This window comes from Varanus komodoensis, unplaced genomic scaffold (assembly GCF_004798865.1).
Source record: "Varanus komodoensis strain SLA01 unplaced genomic scaffold, ASM479886v1 scaffold3, whole genome shotgun sequence".
Taxonomy (NCBI): Eukaryota; Metazoa; Chordata; class Lepidosauria; order Squamata; family Varanidae; genus Varanus; species Varanus komodoensis.
Window position 1 is genome coordinate 20670671 of NW_025335761.1, and position 21929 is coordinate 20692599.

At 38.8% G+C, this 21929-nt stretch overlaps 1 protein-coding gene across 2 annotated transcripts in view; it reads left to right on the top strand.

Moving 5' to 3' along the window:
- INO80 (INO80 complex ATPase subunit) overlaps positions 1–21929 on the top strand; it is an 89811-nt gene that overhangs the window by 45630 nt on the left and 22252 nt on the right. For both annotated transcript variants that reach the window (XM_044436807.1, XM_044436806.1), the window contains exons 23-26: positions 563–656; positions 1757–1934; positions 3120–3257; positions 14349–14574. In XM_044436807.1, coding sequence (XP_044292742.1) covers positions 563–656; positions 1757–1934; positions 3120–3257; positions 14349–14574 — 636 coding nt within the window. The remainder of the gene's footprint in view (positions 1–562; positions 657–1756; positions 1935–3119; positions 3258–14348; positions 14575–21929) is intronic.

A 21929-nucleotide genomic window follows, 5' to 3' on the forward strand; every position in this document is an offset into this window, starting at 1 on the left:
TTTTATATCTATATTAGATAATCAAATCACAAGACTGCTTTAACAGATTACTCTGATTTTACATACCTGAAATAATACATATGTCAGGAGTAGGCATCTAGTAACCCTCCACATGTTCTTTCCTGCAAGTCATATCACATATCATCCTGCACTATTGTCTGTGCTGACTAATGATAGGTCAAAACTTTTGGAAGGCCACTACTTGCACGCCCCTGATATGTGCTTATAGTGAACTGAATTCTCCAGCTGCAAGTCCTCACATAGCAAAAACATTAACACTCATAAACTAGATGAAGGTATCAGCCAACTTGAACCCAGAATATATAGATTTATATCAAATTAGTAGCAAAATCTTAAGGAAGGAAGGGAAGCAAAGGAACCCAGATTGTGCATATTCAGTGGTCACAGAGTGCTGACTATTTTCAAGGGTAAGCTTCTATTCTGTAAGATGCACAGTGTAGTATTGGGAAAATAGAATCAACAATTTTCAGGACAGTGTTGTTGGCCTAAAGTCCTCCTTGCAGCAGGCACTTATTCTCACTCTTCTTGTTTTATACTCTAGGGACTGAGGAAGAGAGTTGTTTCTCTTTCCTACGGTTTATTGATGTTTCTCCAGCAGAGATGGCAAATCTCATGCATAAGGGACATCTAGCCCGGTAAGTAATGCCAGATCAACTCTTTAAAAAATAGAGGGGAAATGGGAAAATATGTTTTATTTTTTAAAAATAAGCACACTTGTACATAAGTAGATTGTAAACATGAATGCATGTATTTACCACTGCAGTGTATTTACATGGGATATTTGTCTATATTCCAAGCCAACTAGAAAATCTGTGACCTGAGACCAATCTGGTCATACAAATAATACCAAAATAATATACAGAAAACGACATGGACTTCTGTGCACATAATTTGAAGAAATACCTATTATATTCAGTGAGACTTTGTTCTGAGTAAACATCCACAAGATTATTGTTGGTACATGTCATCAAGTTGTCTCTGACTTACAGTGTTTACATGAATGAAGGCCCTCCAGAATGTCCTGCCCTTGACAGCCCTGCTCAGCTTTTGTAAACAGTGCAGGATTGGGCTATTAAAAATAAACTGGGGCCACTTACCTTCTGCCTTTCTTGTCCTTTCTAAAAGGACAAGATCATTTTTGAAAATGCGATTCTTGAAGCAGAATAAATATGAACAGATTAGGAATATAAACATTTACATAATGTCCACATCAGAATACAAGCTAACATGCTTGTTAGCCTTAATAAAAAGAGAGAATACTTTTACATTAATTTATTTGAAAAGTTAATATTTAAATAACAAAGGCACTGTCTCATGATTTTGAAGCTTGGTTGTTAGATCATGCTGTTTATGTTTAATGGTCTGCATTGTGAATTCTACAAAGGTCTGGCTTGAATTCTGCTACAGAAACTCTTAGTTTTCTGAGACACTATTGATAGTTCAGTAGTGACGGTTCTGAAAATGCATTTTTCTTTTAATAGATGCATTCAACTCTTCTGTATTACTAAATATAGAAATACTGGTAGAGTTGGACAAGCAGTTGAATTGGCTAACAAGGCATGTTCCAAGAAATGAGCAGTTAAATTATTATGTTCACTTTGAGTGTGTTTTTAAAAAGTAGCTCTAAGCATTTAAGTGCTTAAAGAATGGGGTTATGAACATTATTCCCTTTCTGCATCCTTGAGTTCTTGTTCACAGAGTTGTGAATAAGAATGTTTACTGTGGTTTGTTTCAGATGGTTAGCTCTTTTCCTGTCTCTGAAAGCCACATACAGGCTCCACCACTTTCGCTTCTGGAAAGAGCTAAAAGAAGATGACCAGCATAAGTCTCAGTGTCTGAAGAACAAAGATTTCTTGCTGGATATCAATTTTCCACTCTCCCCTCCCATCTTGCACAGCTGCACTTTGCTGCAGGTAAGCCCACACTTGCAGTTACATACAAATGCAGATAGCTTGAATTAAAAGAAATTTTAGGAAACCATCTAAACCAATTAATGAGTAACCTTCAGGAATCTCACAAAGGAGTAATGTGGTCAGAGCTGCATGCACTCTGTACAAATAAAACGAAATATAACTGTACTTAGGGTTTTTTTCCTTCTGCCATTTTTGTGACAGTGCTTATATTTCTTTGTGCTTGTCACGAATACAATGTCTTTATGTTTGTACAAGGCAGACTCATTTATTTGGACTCCCTATCTCCTGAAATGGTCTGTATGCTAATCGTGCTTTATGGTCTTCCCTTATCTAATCAACCGCTTTATGTAGTTTATGCTGTATCCTTACACTCCATTTGTAAATGGCATTCCTCCTAGGTACCCAGATAAGGAAGGTGATAGTTGTACTAAATCAATCATCACTGCAATAGTATCTATAGCCATTTCTTTTCATTTTTGCCTGATTGCAGTTTGTTCCAAAGAATTAATAATTTTTGTTTACTTGGGATTTCAGAAAAAAGATATTCACTGTTGCTTGAGAGTAGGAGAAAGAGACATATTTGCATGGTTGATAAAGTTGTGATCATACAGTTGCTGTGATGCGTGGGATCACAGTGGTCCTTTTGTTAAGCTGTTATCACTGTAAAAATAATATCTCAAATAGCTTAGAGGACAGGTCTTACAACAGTTTCTTTTATATGCACCCTCCTAGTATCAATCCCCCTACTAGAATGAGAACCAAGCTCACATGAGATGACATGGGGACCACATGCTTCTGGTATCTCCACATTTACATATGTATACTGAGAATATTTCTCAAAGTTATATACAACCTCTGTGGATATATACAACCTCTGGGCAAGAATCGGTACTTTTAAAACTAAGTACTGCAAGTCAAGGAGTATAAGATGGCATCTTTTGTAACAGAGGTCATGTTTTTACATCATGCTTCACTCAGTGTAGCTCTTCATCAGTTATATATACTGAAAACATAATTAGACAGTGCTGGTGGCCTCAGAATGTCATCCTAGGAAAGAAAGTATTTTCCTATACTTGAAAGGAAAATATTCAATAATTGTTATTTGTATCTCTTCTGAAATGAAATCGAATAACTGAGGAAAATATTTAAATCTTTGCAAACATTTTTAATTTTATCAATTTTTAGAACCTTGTGTTCACAAGCCACTGTAAAGCAGTGATTGGCTATTCTGACTACATCATCCACCAACGTTCAGCTACCTCATGGAAACAATGTTGTCAAATAACAGAGCTGCCGTCCTTCCTGTCTGTAGTGAGCCCAAGGGTAAGACTTTAAAAAATCCCTTATACCCATGTCTAAATATTTTTCTTTAATATATTGTATCTAGAAGAAGTCCAGTATTGTTTATCTTTCTAGGGTATGTTTATTTTGTGTCATTTATATATGTTTGTTTCTTTGTGTTTACAAAACATTTTAGTTTTGCTTGATTGTTATAAACATGGTCCCCATGAAGATCTTGTATGTAATACAGATGCAAAATAATGCGATTGTGCCTGAGCTGCATTCCTCAAAATGTGTATGTTGAGGAAACATGCTGTCTTTCCTATAACATCAGCAGATCTTCCTTCACTGTGCAAGGAGACTGATGGTTCTTATCCTGCCCAACAACAATTAACTATTCATTAACGAAGCTTGCTTCATCTGCTTTATTGCACTGACACGGCGATCCTGTATATCTGAAGACCCTGTGCATGCTACCTTTAGCAGTAGTTTTTTGTCTATGAAGTTCTCCACAGGTAATCAGAAAGGTATTTGTTGAATTCCAATCTTCTCTGGTAAACATCAGCATTTAGGCCTGCCCTCTTAGTAAATGCAAAAATACAAGTTAGAGAGACCGAGAGATCAGCAAACCTCTTTACCCAATGCTACCTAGGCACATGTATCATTTTTGACATTTGCAATACGATGGGGAAGGGGAGCTGAATCTAAAAACCACAGCTTTTGTAATATGCTTTGACAGAAATAGTCTCATATAGTCACAGTATTATGACTAACAGCATAATTAGGTATTGAATGATATTTGAGAACAATATTTAAACATATTGAACTAATAGTATACTAGAAACCACTGGGAGAGGTCATCCAGGGGTTTGGGCTGTGGAGTCATCAGTACGCTGATGACACCCAGCTCTACCTCTCTTTTACATCTAGTCCAGGTGAGGCAGTGGCTGTCTTTTTTTTTATCTCCCCCCCCTTTTATTTTTTTTTTAATACAGGAAAAAAACATAAATACAAACACATCACAGTATGAATAATATGACGTACAAAAGCTCAACTAATAATTGAAAAAGTAAATAATACAGTGCCCCCTTAACCGGTGCCTTACTGGGGTAATGGGCTGGATAAGGGCCAATAAATTGTGGCTTAATCCAGACAGGACAGAGGTCCCGTTGGTGGGAGGTTCAGCCTTCCAGGTAAGTGATTTTAGTGGGGTTGCACTCCCCCAAAGGACAGGTTGCGTAGTTTGGGAGTGCTCCTCGATCCAGAGCTGCCACTGGAATCTCAGGTGGCAACAGTGGTGAGGAGCGCTTTCCTTCAGCTTCAGTTGATCCACTGACTGGGCCCTTACCTGGATGAGCAGAGCCTAGCAACAGTGACCCATGCTCTGGTAACTTCCCAATCGGACTATTCTAATACATTCTGCGTGGGGCTGCTCTTGAAGATGGTCCAGATACTTCAGTTGGTTCAGAATAGAGCTGCCAGGATGTTAACAGGGACTGGCAAGTATTCACATTTAACGCTGGTCCTCTACCATCTGCACTGGCTGCTAATTGAAGGCCGAGCCCAATTTAAGGTGTTGGTGATTGCCTATAATGATCTGAGGCAGAGGTCTGTTCTTTGGGGGCCCTCCCTGAAGGAGATTAGGAGGGTGGCTACCTGGAAAAGGACCTTCTCTGTGATGGCACCCTGGTTATGGAATGTGCTCCCCAGAGAGGTTTGCCTGGTGCCAACACACTATTCTTTTCAGTGCCAGGCTAAAACCTTTTTATTTTCTCATTGTTTTAATGTGGGTTTTATCTTATTGGAATTATTTGTATGCTGTGCTTCATTTCATTTTATGCTGCTTTTACTGTAAGACCGTCCTGAGACACTAGTAGTTGGACGATATATCAAAACTTTAAATAAGTAAATAATCCTCATACACTCATTGCAACATATTAATTGTGAACAAAAATAGTCTCATTTAAACAATAAACATTTCCTTAGAGAAGAAAACAAGTAGCAACAAAAACTGTTTGTTCCTTTCATGAAGATTCTGTAGGTGTACCACTTCATCTTGGGTTTGAGAGCTATATATTCCTGTATGTATATACAGGAATATTTTTCTAATGGTATATATTGTCTTATTTTAAAGTCTTCAAACTATATTTTGAGTGAGTGAAACTTAATCTTTAACATGCTTAACTTGTTTCAAGTAAGAAAATGCTTTAAACGGGTTTTTATCATTCACCCAAATTTCTACTTTTTCCATTTGGAAAAAAATCCTTGGTGTGAAGGAGAAACAAGTTTTCTACAGAGTTTTGTGATTCTTTTCCTTGAAATGTCATATCTCAAGGTATACAGAAAGAAGCATTGAGGTGTAATGGTTAAGAATGTGGGTTTAGGACCATCTGAGCTCTAATCCCTGTTCAGCCATGGAGTCAAATAGGTAACTTTGGGCCAGTCACAGACTCTCAGCCCAAGCTACCTCGCAGGGTTGCTGTTGTGAGGATAAGATTGAGAGCAGGCGGAGGAGAATGATGTAAGCCACTTTAAAAAAAGGCAGGATATAAATCAAATAAATAGATACACAGATTTCATTGATCAGGCTTGTATATTTGAGAACTTCTATGCAAACTTTCACAAGCCTAGAACAAATGCTAGATTCTTTTGATATATAAATGGTACTTAAATTGCACTCACAAAATTAAAATTGTAAAGTGTTTACATATATGATATTTATAACATTCACAACCACATGCAGCAAAACAGCTGTAAAAGTCTGGGGTAGTTGTTCATTTTAGAATAGTTTCTACTGCAGAGAGTACCATAGACAGTCCAACACACAAATGCCAGATGGTGTGGGTAGAAGCACTCTTGGGGCATCTGAGATCTCACATTCTGAAGGGTGAACCACAGTATATCAGGCTGGTATACAGAAAAAAAGTGAGTAAACAAGTTGTTTCAGATATCTTCCTTCTGTTTGTTTGTTTGTTTGTTTGTGTTTGTGTTCTTCACCACAGAATTGTTAGCAGTCTGTAGGAATTTGAGGCATCCAGTACTGTGCAGCAAATTAAGCAATACTACAGAATTGTCCAATTAGGATGCATTATAGTCACCAGCTTTTGAGTGCTCACAGCCTCATATCAGTATTGCCAACTCTGTGTATAAAGTCAGAGAGAAGGACTACATAGACATATCCTCTCATTCTAAGAAAACACCAAGGAATCATGATTTATCTGTCGTATAACTGTTTGTTCTTATGGTTCAATAAAACTGGAAAGCTTTTTGGTTTCTTGCAAGCCCTAATCATTTGTTTGCTAACATAATATGAAAAGCCTTAATCAGCTGCATGTGACTCTCCAAGTAGAGTCAGCCATCTGCTGTCAGAAAATCCTCTCTACCCTCAGTGTGCTTTAGTTGTCTGGCAAGATACCATTAGTGAGGGCATCTGCTTTAACGTAGCTTGCAATCCTCAGCATCTTATCTACTAGTTATTTGAAAGAATAGTAGAATGATAAATCCATATTGTATATGGAAAAGCAATAAGAGCAATAACCATATAGAAGTAGGCAAGAAGCAGAAAGCCCTTATCTGCAAGCCATCCACATACCGCATTCCTGATCTGTGTTTGTTTTAGTAATAACACATCTGTACACATAGTTTGAATTGAGGTGTGGGTGTTTTTGTGTAATGAGAAATTCAATAGAATATGGAACTTACTAAACTCTTCAGTGCTGCTCTCTTTAGCTTACTGCAAGATCTAGCCAGCTGATAAACGATTATAGAATGTTTCTTAGAATGTGATTTGTGGATTATAGCAAATTCTAATGTAAACTTAAGGTGAGAATAGCCAGTGTACTTGGAACTGTGATGTTCTAGAATGGCTTAATAGAACATTGTCATTGACTGAAGATTCTTCTGTTGTGCAGGCTTTTGTTCTAACCTAGGTTGAATTTTTTGGATCCCTTCACAGTATAGATTAGTTTTGATATACTGGTCTTTTTTCATTTGTGTTCTTTTACTTATATTGTTTCTTTTTCATGCACGTTGTTAGTCAAGATGATATTCCTTGGTACCACTTACCTTTTGAAAGTTGAATTAAACCTTTGTTACAGTAGATTTGTCTCATCAATATAGAAGTTCCTTCTATATTTTCTTTATAGACTAATGAACTCTGTTTAAAACCTGTTTAAAAATCATGTGATAGACTTAAGATAAATGTCATCTAGAATTGGAAAATTTACTAATTTCCATCCATAATGCATGTCCACCTTTGCAAATAGTGCTAATAGGTGGCTCAAATTTGATCAGGTAGCAAGTGTTTATGTATCAGTTGTATGTCAACTGTAGCAAGTGTTGTGGGGATAAAACCTGAATAGTGCCACAGTTCTGCTCTACTTGCCTTTTGCCTGCAAGCTTTTTCTATACAACTTTTATCAATACAAAGTTGAATTAGGGGAGTTGAGTTAGGTTGGGCAAAGCTCTTAGGTGCAATGTCTCCTTCCTACTAAAAGTCCATTGTATGTGCTTTTGCTGTAGCACTGTCATATCAGTGGCATCGGTGGCAACAGTGCTAAGTTTTGCTACCACAATGTAACATAGTTTTTTTCTAATCTGTTCTCTTTTGATGATCCCTCAGTATTGTGAATTTTCATTTCAGAGTTGTTTATTTTGCTATTTCCAGTATCTTGCTTGAACATAACGATAAAGTTCAGTTTAGTATTACAGTTACAAATCTTCGATTTGCTCCTCTGTGTCTTTTCCTCTAGTATGGCTTCAGTGAGTTTGGAAGCTTCTGCTTCCAGGTTTAAACTAACTAAAGTTCCTTATCATGTCTGAACTCAGGGACCGCTGTGTAGTTCAAACTTTGATTTGTTCAGAAAGGCCAGAATAATAAACTACAAACTGATACTGGCTCTGTTTGAATAAAGCATTTTTAAATAAACCAGAGTTCCTCCAAATGCAGGTACGGAGGAACTCTAGTTAGTTAATAACCAGAAGTAGATGCTTCCTGTCAGAGGACGAGAGGGAGGAGAGTTATATGTGAGCCAAAGGTTTGTGTGCATAAGACTAAATCCTCATTCAGCATCATGTGCAAAAAGGCTTCATTTGTTTTAGTGTTTGTATAATTTATGCATTACTTTATAATTTATTACAAATACCGACTGCTCTATTTGTATGTTGTGGGCACACACAAGCTTTTATGAAGTCTGGCATCTATTTTAAGCTTTTGAAATCAACTTAATCAGACATACCAATAACACAATCTGCTGGTCATACCAATGATTTTATCCATGTTAGAGTCTGAAGGATGTATAGGTCTACCATCATTTTAAACATATTCTTACCATGATATACTAAACAAATTCTTAAAATACCACTAAGGACCTTAATACTGAGGTTTGGTTCCATTTAGTCCTCCTGCTAAAGTCAGAAGAACAGTGGGCTATTTCTCCACCATATCTCCCCATGCTCTATTACAGAGGATTGTGCGGGATCTTCTGGAGCAGACTGGAGATGGTAGAGGTTGTAAGAGTCAAGCATCCCCATTGCCTTAGAGCTAAATCTTAAGAAACATCCTGAATAACCTGGGGCATGATTAAAAGAATGTATTTTGCAGCATAATTTACTGTATATGTTGGTTACTGGATTACCTTGGCCTGAATAAACATTGGTAGGCTCCTACCAGAAAGTTTGGGTAGACCTGTTTCTGACATGAAACCCTATTTCTGTTCAGACATGTCTAAGGGATGTTGTAAAGAAAGCTATGAGGCTGCAGTATTTCTCCAGTAAAGCAGTTTGTGGCAGTCTTGATTTTTTTTCCATAGCAAACAATTGGTTAGCAGTGTTTAGTCAGAGGAATGGTCTTGCATCAGCCTATGAAAGCTTAACTTTTTCACTATCAACAGCAGATGGCAGTACAATGTTGCATATATTTCTAGAAAAGTGGTGGGTGCTTTGCATTTCCTTTGATTCTAATTAATATTTATAGTCAGAAACCAGTAAACTCCCCCCAAGTAAGCTATTTGCATTCTCCTCTCTGCCTTTTATATTTCTTTTAAAATTACTGTTGCTTTTCACAATGTGCATTTGCGTCCCCCTATCAAGCATCAGTTAATCTGTGTATCTTACTTAAGTGAACCGAAATTAATTTTCTTTGCACTAAGTTAGTTAGGCTTCTTAGTATCTCAAATATATCACAGACAAGTGATAGAACTTGCCATGCCTCTTTGCATGGCGAATGTCCCCTTTTCAGTCCTTGGCATCTCCAGGTGGGGCTAGGAAAATGGCCTGGCTGAAACCCTAGAGAGCTGCTGTCATTCACTGATGGTAATACTGGCCTAATGGATTAACAGTTTAATAGTTTGAGTCAGTATAAAGGGAGCGTTCTCTGTTCCTGTGTTACTATACATGGACTAGAATGGGTTGGCTCTCATGGGTTGGCTTTCATAAATGTGCCTCAAGACTTGCACATTACTTGTCCCTCTCCCTGAGTCTCTCGTGTGTGTTATAACAAGCTGCTCTTTCTTTTATGGAAACCTCACTTTGTCACTGGCTTCTGTGCAACTGAAGGAGGAGTGGGGAGCTAGAAGGATAATGTTGATTGCAGCTAGAGGAAGACATGTGAATAATTCTCAGACAACAAAATCTCCAGTACCATACATGCAGAGGTTTGAGTTCAATTATGTACTTGAAATTGATCATTTACTTGGATGTTAATACCAGTAGAAACACATTTGTTGAACACTGCTAGAGTTATAAACAAATTGGTTGAGACCAATGGTTGCCGCCTCCCAGAAAGAACATTATTGTGGTAAGTTGGAGACCAACTAGCCTTATCCATTGGCCAAGAAATAAGCAGCTGCAGAGAGGTTGTCTTTGCCCCTGCCCCATGTCACTCGAAAGAAGGCTCAGCTCCAACCACCAGTTGCCCAGAAACTGTAGAACTGAAGGGAAAGCAACTCTGGTCTTGGTCATCAGCCAGGAGAAGGAAGCAGGCAGGGGAGGCCAAGCACAAGTTATCCTGAGAGTAGTCCAGCTTCCTTCCCTGCCCCCCTTGAAATGATGTTGCTAGACAGGCCAAAAAAAAAAAATCTAGCAGTGTGGGAGGGTCATCCTCACCACTGCTCCCAATCTGCACAAGATGAAACTAAGCCTCCAAGTTCAGAGGCCTTTGTTCATTGCAATAGGATTGCACCCTTATGCACCTATATAAAGAGAGACAGAGGAGGCCAAGTAAGTTGTTTGAATAACTAGGTGAGGTTATGCTGAAAAGCATATAAAAATAAGGCAGGTGAACAGGAAGTGATTTCCACACTCTACAGCATGTATTACAGAGAAAATCAAAGGCCTAATTTTTATGTAGAGTGTCATACATAATCAATCCTCTCTGAAATTAAGTGTCATAAAAAGTGATCTTATCTGCTAGTTATACCTGCTAGCAACCCTTTTTAATGACAATATACAATGATACACTGCAAAATGATTCCTCGGCAGTACTCTTGAAGTAGCAGGACACCACCTGAGCAAAAAGGAATACTGAGCAGAATGGATAGTGTTGGGGAACAAACAGGGTTGAGTCACAATTTTGGGTCCTCTTGCTCCTTGCATCAGTGTAACATTATTGTTACAAAAGAGATGGAGTTAAGTAAAAGCATGTTCACTGAAATCACCTGGAGTCTCAAATAACTACATGTCATAGCATGAGTATATAAGTTTCATTAAAGGAACGAACATCATGGTGCTACGTTATTCTGCCATTATGTTTGTGGCACTGTGGTAATACAAGTTTGTAGGGTTGATTGGTCTACATTCTGTATATACAAGTATGTACACAAATGCACTTGTAATTCAGCAACTCTTACACCGAACTCACTGAAACGCCTCCTTTTCTTCTCTGAGGTTAATTTCCTGTCCTCAGAGTAGCCAGCATGGTCCTGTGTGTGTCACTGTAAGGGGGAAGGGGGCTGGATCTCCAAATTACTCCTCATTCTTTGTTTTTCCCCTCAAATCTGGGAATCTAAAGTATCCCATGGCCCCTCAGATACTGTCTAGGAAATTTTGGAGGTTTACTTTCTTATGTGTTCTTTTAATTTGATGAATTGGTATATGTTGGGCGGCAACTTGTTTTAAATCTGGATGTGTATAGAGTTCCATTTTTTGGATTTGGATTCCTTTATTAAACGGCTATAATAGAGTCCATATTAATACAGATATTGCTCCTGTTCTGCCAACTGTGGATGAGATTTCTCTGCTGTCACTGTATTTTGATGAATAATAATGATCCACACAAGAGACATTCCCTACATTTGCTGTGCAAAAACATAAGCAGAAATTATCACTTGTACAGCTTTCTCCATCATTCTCACTGAATCTTGTCTTCTCCTTGTTAATGCTTTAGCTTTCCCTGTTTAGCTGTGAAAATGTATGTGTTTAGAAGCAGTTACTAGCTGTACAGGATGACACCACGGACTTGCCTTTTAGCCTGTTGAAAGGAGATAAGAGAATTCTATAGATTTTTACAAAAGGCAACCTTGTCTGCTGGAACATACTCCTTATCTTGAGGCTGTTCAGCCATTTCACAAGACAGCTGTTTGGCTAACACTCTGCTCCTTCCAGATAGCAACAAAGATTAAAATGATGGAGATGGTCCAAGATTGCTAGTTTGGTATAAAGCTTAGATTCCTGTGTTGGCAGCACTGTTTGTTGAGCTGGATAATTCATAATTGAAACTGACAGTTGAGAAAGTGGCGTGCAAAGGTAGATAAACAGAAAACTTCTGGGCTCTAAATAAGGAAATGGCATATTGTGTTTGGTTAGCCCAGAACTGTTTCCATGTTGAGTATCAAGCTGAAAGATAGTGCTATGTCTAAAAAGAGTAGCAGAAAACATACAGAATCCACTCTTTGCAGTTTATGTATATGCTCTGCGATGAATCTATGCCAGCTTTCTGAGGTTTATCCTCACCTCAGAAAACTTAAGAGCTCATTATCACTTGCACATCCAGTATAAGAGACAACCCATCACAAGCACCACTGCCACTGAAGGGGCAGAATTGAAATTTACACTTGGAAGAAATCTCTTCTTCCTTGTAAAAGAAATAGGGACTCTTCATGCAACTGTTTTGTTAGGGTTGGCAGTAACAGGAGGCATACTAGGCCCTTGCAAAAATACTAGACTGGAAAGGAACATTGGATATTAAATAAATACTCTTTAATAATAATCATGCTTCTTGCAGAGTTTCATTTACATAAGGACCTGGGCTTGTCTGTTGTGCCATTAAAATAAATAAAAGACTTGCTGTAACAAAGGATATAACTCACTGAATAGCAGCTGCTGCTGTTGTGCAGTTTAATTTTTAAAACCATCATCAGAATTTTTCTGATGCCATTATATTATGGATTCAGTTCAGATGGCCATTAACATAAAATACGTTGCTGTATACTGAAGCAGTAAACATTACACTGAGAATATTGCTTCTGGCTCACTGTTACGTTGAGTAAACTAGAGGCATTCAGGGTCCTGAACCTGTTACATAATGGTTAAAGCATGATTTGGAAGTTCAGGCTTGATTGACAGTTGGAACAGAATACATAGTGGGATACTCCAGTTAATACAGGATGAGCACTGTAATTGATGTAGAGATGAGCACTGAGATCAGTGTGTGGCCCTGTAATGAGTACTCTTCTATAATATGTTTGGATATGGAGTATCTTTGCCATTATTAAATCTCCCTCTCTGTCTCTTAGTTTGTAACTCTGCCACCAGGAATATAATTCCAATCTTATTAATTAACCGTTTCTTCAATATTATGCCCAAGCTAGAAGGCTCCTTCATTGGACTATGTGGTCCTGAGGATGAGATACTGGTATTCAAACAGCCTATGACTGAGTTAACAATAAACAAAATAAAACTTTATTTGCACAATAAGCGTATTGGTTTCAAGATGTTCAGTAACTTATTTCCTTAATGAAGAAAACTGTGTAATAACTTTTGACTGAGGTATCTCACTCTTCTTCTCTACAAGCAACCTCCTTTCTCTCTTGAATGTAGGAAGGTTTCTGTCAGTTTCTCTCTCACGTACTCTTATACTTGACAAGATTAAATTTTGACTCTCCCTAGTCACTAATATGTCCTGTAGGTACTGCACTTCCTCCTTTAGGATCTTAAGTGCTTTACACAGCACTATGCAGGATTCTAAAGAGAAGGCTGCCTCTTCAGGTTCTGTAGGCTGCTGCCAGATCGCAGCCCTCACTGTTAACTGCTGACAGACCACAACTGACTGGCTGATAGTTCTGCTTCTCTCTCCTAACACACTTCCAGGCTCCGTCCACTCACACTCAGTCACCAACCAATTACCATGCTCATCCCCTTGTTTTACCCCCATGGCCCTTCTGAAACTTACCAACATTAAAAGGAACACATTCATAACATTTTAAATCATTATAGCCCCCCCTTTAAGCCCCCCTTTCCTCTCAGGCTTTATGTAGTTATGCTTCTTATTCCCTCACAACCCCACTCCCACCCACACACTTATTTTCCTCTCCTTTAAAAAAAACAAAACCATCTTTCATTTTTTCTACTTTGTAACTTGGGTGCCTAACCTTTCCCAGATCACCTTTATTTTTTTTTTCTTACCAAATCCTTTCCTCTGTCCTGTATTTGCTAGATTCCAACTGTTGTGGGTAAGAGCCATGCATTTTCTGAATTCTGTCCATGTGGCTCAGGAGTGGACAATCTGTAGCCCACCGGCCACAGGTGACCCTTGGAGGCTTCCTGTGTAGCCTGCCACATGTGCCCCCCTGCTCCCTCACACCACTGCTCACCTTGTATACCCCAATTTAGTGGACTAGCATAAGCTCACTTCTGCTGGGAAACTGGCACACATGATTCTAATTGTTAAGGTTTCATAAGCATCAAACAAGTGTGGCTTCCACAAGAAATGAAAATACTGTTTTCTGACTGCACCTGAGATAAGAGTGCTATAACACCTCTTGATTGTATTTTTCAATTTTACAAATTGGCAAGAATGGTTCAGAGAGTATTTGGGTTGCTTCAGCATTATCTTCCTAAAGATAGTCAATGTATTACTAAAATTCTCAGAGATATTTTTCACCATAATCACCAGTATAATTTGATTCTAATCCACAGGTAACAGCAGTGCCACTGGATTTCTACTGCAATGATCGGAGTGCAGAGTATGAGCGTAAGGCACTTAAAGAAGGAGGAAACCTTGAAGCAAAGCAATGCATAATGCATGGAGCACCTGAACTAGCAGCTGGCTGGCTAAAACGGTGTTCTCAGTTATTCCCTGATTATCCAGGAGGACTGCTGGGAGTCAGGCCTCAAAATGGCTGGTCTTTCATCAGGATACCAGGTGAGTTGCACACCTGTGGTTGAACAGTCGAATACAAGATGCAGTGGACCAGAACCTTTCCTTAACTGCATATCTTAGTTTTGTATTATGTGTTTGTCCCCTAATTGCTATCAAACTTTTATCTAGACGTTATATTAAATTAAACCAGCTCAGGCATAATGATACGCCAAGGTTGTGCTCATATTGTGCTTGAGTGACATTCCGATGCATACAACCTGATTATACCTTGATCAGCAGGAGCAGCCAAACAACCTTTGTCTGTGCATTCTTTGCCATTATTTGCAAGCTAGGAATTTAGGTTTATCTTTTCCAGAAAAGTTAGAGGCACAAGCCAACAACAAATCATGGCTTATTGTTACATCCAAACTGGGCCAACAAGCTAACAAATAAAGGATACTTTCTTTTTGGGAAACTGTTTAAGAGAATTTAAGACAAATTATCCAGCTGGATGGGGGATGGGGTGGGTGGAAGACTGAACCATTTTGTGTACCTGAGTCACACTGGATACAAATGCCTGTTTACAACTCATCACTTTGCTCTAGGTAACTTTTTCCCTCTGCTTCTTTATGCCCCCGACTCTTCCTGTTTTCTGAGTCTTGCCCCTGGTAAATGGTTGCTGCTAGAGGTCTTCCTGATTCTGCCCCTGTCCCTTATCTCTAGCAGTTAAATCTCTGAAGAGGGCTGCATTTTGTCTCTAATGGACATCCATATCAATATACGTGTGAGAACACCACAACAACATGAAGTTCCTGCCTCTCTTTGCCTAAGTTGGCATACTGAATAGAAAATATAATAACAAAAGAAGCCTAAAATGCCAGTCTAAAAATACAGTAGTAAACACAACATTTCAGATTAGCAGATAACCCACACAATCTAGGAGCTCTAACTTTAAAAAATGTGTACCAAAACAATAAAGTCCACCTAAAACTGGGCAAAGAAAAAATCTAGATATGTCTCCCTTGAGTGCTGTTTCATAATTTAGGCAATGCTGAAAAGCCTTCCTTCTAATCTTAATGGAAAAAATCCATAGGGTGCAGTCCTATGCGTGCTTAGATGAGGCTGGGGAACTGTGAGAAACTCTTAGAAACTAAAGAAAACCTTGGTCATGTACATGTTGGAGCACTTGATTCCTGTGGTATACTTTCACCTACTTCTGGGATAGATTTTTACTTACTGATAAGAATAGTGTGTGGGACCATTATCTTCTTCGTGGTCTCTGTGCATCACAGATATGGGCTCTGGGACTGTGTGGAGCCTTTTGTCAGGAAGTTTCTACAGCTAAGCTTTAACTTGGGTGGGAGCCCCTCCCCTTCTATTTAACTCAAAGAACAACCAACCTCATTGGTTTTAAATCACTGCAGAGCAATCTTTTATGAAGTCAGTCTATGCAGTAGACAACAGTGGTGGTGATACAGTGATTTTTGGTTTGAGAATAGGGATGCTACACGTGTACCCTGTTTTCATCTCTGAAATATTGGAAGGTATGCACTGTCTTTTCCTTTTGACAGGGCCTTTGTTTTATGGCTGGAAAAAAAGTAAATAAATTGCAAAGGATCAGTAGCTGCTTCTAAAATAAACTAACAGAAAAAAATACTATGAAAGCAAAAAACTTGGGTTATTAGGAGACCAGAAGTAGAAATATCCCATTAATACTTTTATGAGCATAGTATTTGGCCACAATACTTGTAAATAAGTGTTAAAGCTGGAATGAAACCATAACATATTTCTATGTGGCTGATCCATATTATCTCAAATATAATATGTGTTCCTTTGTTGTTCTAGTGCTATGCTAAGCTAAGCATACAGACTCCAGAGAGAAACACATTCACTTTAAGACTGTGGATGCAGAAGTAGCATAAACCAGGTTGATATTAGGGAATCATAGGTGTTGATTCCATTTAATACAGGAAACCACAAAGCAGAAAATACCCAGTAGATTTCAATTTAATTCATTCGAGAGATGAATAAGGAAGAGTGGATATTTAAGTTGATAAGATTGAGTTTGTTCTAGAAAATGAACAAAAACTTAAGGAGCAACCCAGCCTGCATTGAAGTGAATATCTAAATGAGCAGCAAAACAGCTGCTGCTGCAGTTAACTCTCCCTTTCTCTCCCAGACTTGGTGTTCCCTGTTGCGATCACTGTGGGAATCTCTTGAGGCTTTTCCTGTTCTTTGAAAGAAAAATGGTCTTAGATTAAATAGCAGGAAGTGTCTGAGTCCTTTTTACATTGATAAAAAGCACCAGCTTCACTGGCTGTTTACTGTGAGAGCTAGCTAGCTCCTCACTGACCTTATTATGCCCTGCAAGCTTCTAGAGGAGGCAGGCACTAACTTGAAAACCAGGATCTAGCCATTTTACTGTCTATTTTTAAATTGAGCATTTTCTAATTCCCTAGTGGGAATGAAGATAAACCAAATTCCTTGGGAAAGTAACTCCTTAGTTGAGTTTATTTGAGCTATTATTTTGATTATGCATATTTCTTCCATGGCTATCATTGAACCCTTCTCGTTTTCCAATCAAGTTCAGTTAAGTCTGATTTAGGGTAGAATCCTCTCCAGTAGAATAAATAAAGGAACTTGATAAAATCCAAAATTTCTTAGGTTTTTCAGGTATGTTTACACCAGTTTGAAAGGTAGAAAGTAGCAGGGGTGCTGGAGCTATCCAGTATGTTGCACTGAATGCCACATGTATAACTATGTGCCAGCTGGACAGAAGTTAGGGTGTGCGCTCAGTGTAATGAGCTCAGGAAACATTAGTTCCCTTGAAGCCAAGGTTGCTGACCTGGAGAAACAAAGAGGCTGGATTGTGAAATCCCTGGGACCAGGTAACAGGGTCCCTACTCCTCAGTGACAGCTTCTTTGCAGTCACAGAGAAAGAGGGTCTTGGGGAAGGAGGGCATCATTCTGAGGAAGATGAAGATGATCCCTTAGAAGGGACCTATTCCTTGGCAGGCGAGCATATCCTCACACTGAGGATATGCCTCTGGGGGTGGGGGGCTACTAGTAGTGGGAGATTCAGTCACAGGAACATAGAAAGCTGGGAGTGCAATGGACATGTGGACTGCATGGAGAATTGCCTGCCTGGTGTGAAGGTTACAGATATCAACACATACAGCCTTGAAAATAGTGTGTGGAGGGGTGTTATCCTCTATGTTAAGGAGAGCATAGAGTCCAACCATATTAATACTCTAAAGTGTGAAGACTCTTCCACAGAAGCAATATGGGTAAAATTCCTGGCTCCAAAACCTACTTAGTCATAGGAGTATGCCATCATCCCCCAGACCAGAAGGCTCAGGGTGATCTTGAAATGGTGAATGAAATCTGGGAGGCCTCCAATAGATGCAGTACTGTAATGGGGGACTTCAACTACCCACACATCGACTGAAGAAATGCACGTTCCAGTTCTGACAGTGAGATTAATTTTTTTGATGTCAGAAATGACTGTGCCCTGGAGCAGTTGGTCGTGGAGCCAAACAGAGGGAAGGAAATCTTTGATTGAGTCCCAGGCAGGGTTGCCCAGGACATAGTACAGAATGTAAATGTTGTTGAGCCATTAGGTGACAGTGATGACATTGGTATTGGATTTAATATACAGTTAGGTGGAAGACTGCCAAAGAGGCCAAGTATAATTGCATTTGACTTCAAATGAAGACACTTCTCAAAAATGAGGGAACTCGTAAAGAAGAATCTGAAGAGGGGAATCAAGAAGTTTAATTTGCTTCAAAGCACTTGGAGATTACTAAAAAATGCTAGAGGCACAGATAATATGCCTACCACAAGTGAGAAAAGATAGCACAAAGTCAATAAAATCACCACCAACATTAATACACAATTAAGGAAGCTATTAGGCAGAAGAAAGTTTCCTTCAAAACATGGAAATCTTGCCCAAATGAAAAGAAGGGACCACAAGATTGCATAAGGGAGATGCAAGCAGACAACCAGAGAAGCAAGGAAGCAGTTTGAGGAGCGTATTACCAACAACTTTGCAGTGCTCCGCTGCTGTGAAGGAGGCAAACTCTGTGCTAGACATAATTATTTAAATATATCAAAAGTATGAAGGCAACTAGAGAAGCATTTGGACCATTGGCCAATAATGGAATTAAAGGAGCCCTACAAGGGAATGAAGAGATTGCAGAGCAGCTGAATGCAGTATTTCTGTTAGTTTTCTCAGTAGAGGATGTGGAACAGATACCTGGCCCTGAGCTTATATATTCTGAAAAGGAGTCTAAAGAATTAGGACAGATAGTAGTGACAAAGGATGACATTCTCAACCTTACTGACAAACTGAAAGTAAGCAAGTCACCTGGTCCAGATAGTATCCATCCTAGAGGTATCAAATAACTCAAGCATGAAATCACTGACCTTACCAAAATATTTCACATGTTCCTAAAATTAGGCCTTGTGCCAGAGGATTGGAGAATGGCCAATACAGCATCAAGTTTTAAAAGGATACAGGGGCATTCAGAAAATTATAGGCCAGTGGGCTTAACATCTGTTCTAGGTAAACTGCATGAAAGCATTAATAAAGATAGAATCAGTATGCACACAGAGGAACAAAGCCTTGCTGAAAAGAAAAATCAGTCCTAAATTTCTGGGGAAGATGGCTGAAGGGCACTGAATGGTGTAGACCTTTTTTCTCAAGCTGAACAGGAGTTCTGTGCCAGTGGCATTTTTGTTGCAGTGGTGGGAACCTGCACCACTATTGCTGCTCCTCTAATAGCTATAGTTAGATAGAATGGCAGCATGGGGCTGATTGGGAGAAGTCTTGGATTCATTCCTTCATTCCTCCAACACTTCCCCTGAAAAAAACACTTCTGTATTAGAGCTCACACGTGTATTTTCCATCCCATTGAAATCAATAGATGGGAAAATTTCAAACATCCACTGAATTTCAAACATCCACTGAAGGAAACAAATCAAGGAAAAGGGAGGAACGCTTCTACTATCCCATCATGTGCCCTGGCTGGTTTTACTCCAGCAGGGTTTAGAAAGTGGCAGCCCTCTGCCACATATTCTCTCCCCATCAGTAGGAATGCTCTGTGGATAACTGAAGCAAATGATACATTCATATGTTCAAGTCCAATCAGTCTCAACTGCTAACTAAATGGAAATAATTATTCCTATTTCAAAATAACACTTCAGCTTGAGTTAGCGAAAATAGTGTTCAAGTCCACACACAATCAAGGTGTTCAGTTATCTTGTTGATTGGTTCAGAGTATAGATCATAAAAAGGATGCAAAAACGTGCAGCACAAAAAGAGAGTCATAAAAACAAGCTGCTGTATGCCCTGCTACAAATCCTTGGCACCATGTCAGTGGTAAGATGAAACTCTTTCTACTAAGTATGGATTAGCAACATTTCAGTTTTCTGCTGAGCAAATTGATGTTCATTAAGAACTCACTTGGCTGAAATCTCTAATATCTCTGTTTCCAAGTTTGGCAGGCAGTGCTCTAGAATCCTTCACAAACTCTTCTCCATATAGTCAAAGTTTAATAGGCTGTTTTCTTTACTCACCATCTTCTGCTGTTGTTGTTAGTTGTGAAGTAATGTCTGACCCATCGCGACCCCATGGACAACATTCCTCCAGGCCCTCCTGTCCTCCACCCTCCCCCGGAGTCCACTCAATCTCACTCCACTGCTTCAGTGAGCCACCTCATCCTCTGCCATCCCCTTCTTCTTTTGCCATCTATTGTTCCCAGCATTAGGCTCTTCTCCAGTGAGTCCTTTTTCTCATTAAGTGGTCAGAGTAGAGTTTCATCTTCAGTATCTGGTCTTCTAAAGAGCAGTCAAGGTTGATCTCTCAGGGTGTCTTCTGCTAAATGACATCAAATGAAAATGAAGGCAAATGAATGCATTTTTAAAGCAGTACTTTGTACAACTCTATAGATCAATTTCATACTAATGAGCAAATATAACACTAAGAAGTTCATTAGCTTGCACAAATCTAATTTAGACAAATGCATCATTTGCTGTCTTAAAAAGTGTTTAGCCAGTTTTGAATTATATTACTAATATAATCAAGAGAAGAATCATAGGATTGCATTAATTATTTAATCTTCAGTCACAGTCAATCCCCTTTCAAAGCAACTTTGAGCACATGTTCCAAAAGATATAACTTAGGCAGACTGCTGTTCTCCATATCCCAAATTATATCTTCTAAATAATGTGTATATATCTGCTTATCACAGTGGGCTGAATTCCAGTTTCTACTCTGAGACGGCCAACAGGTTTGCCCTTAGAGACCCCTTATATAATCATAAGACAGGCAGACTGAAATATTGCATTGCTTCCACGTTTAGCTGCAGTTTTTGTACATGTTGCAATCATTTTTTCCACATTCTGGAATCCAACAGGAAAAGAAAATCGGTATGATTAGAGTGATATCCTGTGTATCAAAGAAACACAATTAATACAAATGTATGCTGATTATAGTGTTTGTGAAAGGAAAATACTTTTTTTTACAATTTTACTTGTTTTACAATTTTTTTAGATGGAAATTGAGAAGGGAAACTTGGCCTTCTAATATTTGGAAAGCTTTTTAAAACCCTTCTGTATAATATCTCTAACAATGTAATTCTATATGTATTTACTCAGAGGTAAGCACTGTTGAATTCAGTGGTGTTGTCAGATCAGTGACTATAGGATTGCAACTTAAATATATTTGACGCACTTACCTGTGCACATGTTTCACCTGTGCATTGTCAGCATGACATAAGGGCTTTTGAGGGAGCTTGAAGAAAAGAAAACTGAGAAATTAATGACCCCAGATTCTGTTTCAGGTATCAGATTTAGCATTGTGCTGAATGTGCATGGAATACACACATTGTCTTAACTTGGTAAAACTAAAATATGAGCCAGACGAAGGAGGATATAATAAAGGAATTCTGACAGTTTTGTTGAGGTAGCATAAAGCAAATAAGAGCAAATCAGGCAAGACTTACAGTACAGGCTTACTGGCTAGTAATGTAATTTTATACAGTTCTGAGCATACTTTCATATTTGCCTAATTTTCCACTGTAACTGACCGCATTTCTAACCCTAAAAACACCAAGAATGGCACTCACCAAGAACCCATTTCACATAAATCTGGATATCTGCCTCATTCATAGCATCATGTTCTTTTTCTGAAGAGTTCAAGCATGCCATTCTCAGCCAGACTCTGTCAGGGTGCTGGCCAAAGATACATCTGCTTCACTTCAGTGGTGGGGCAGCATTAGATGCCTTTGGATCATTCTCTGAACCTTGACAAAATGTTGTTGCTACAGATTACTCCATCACAATTAATGGGAATTGTGGCCATTGACTTCAGTAGGATTACAGACTTTAAGAATGTTTGATTGCCCTAAATCCACTGC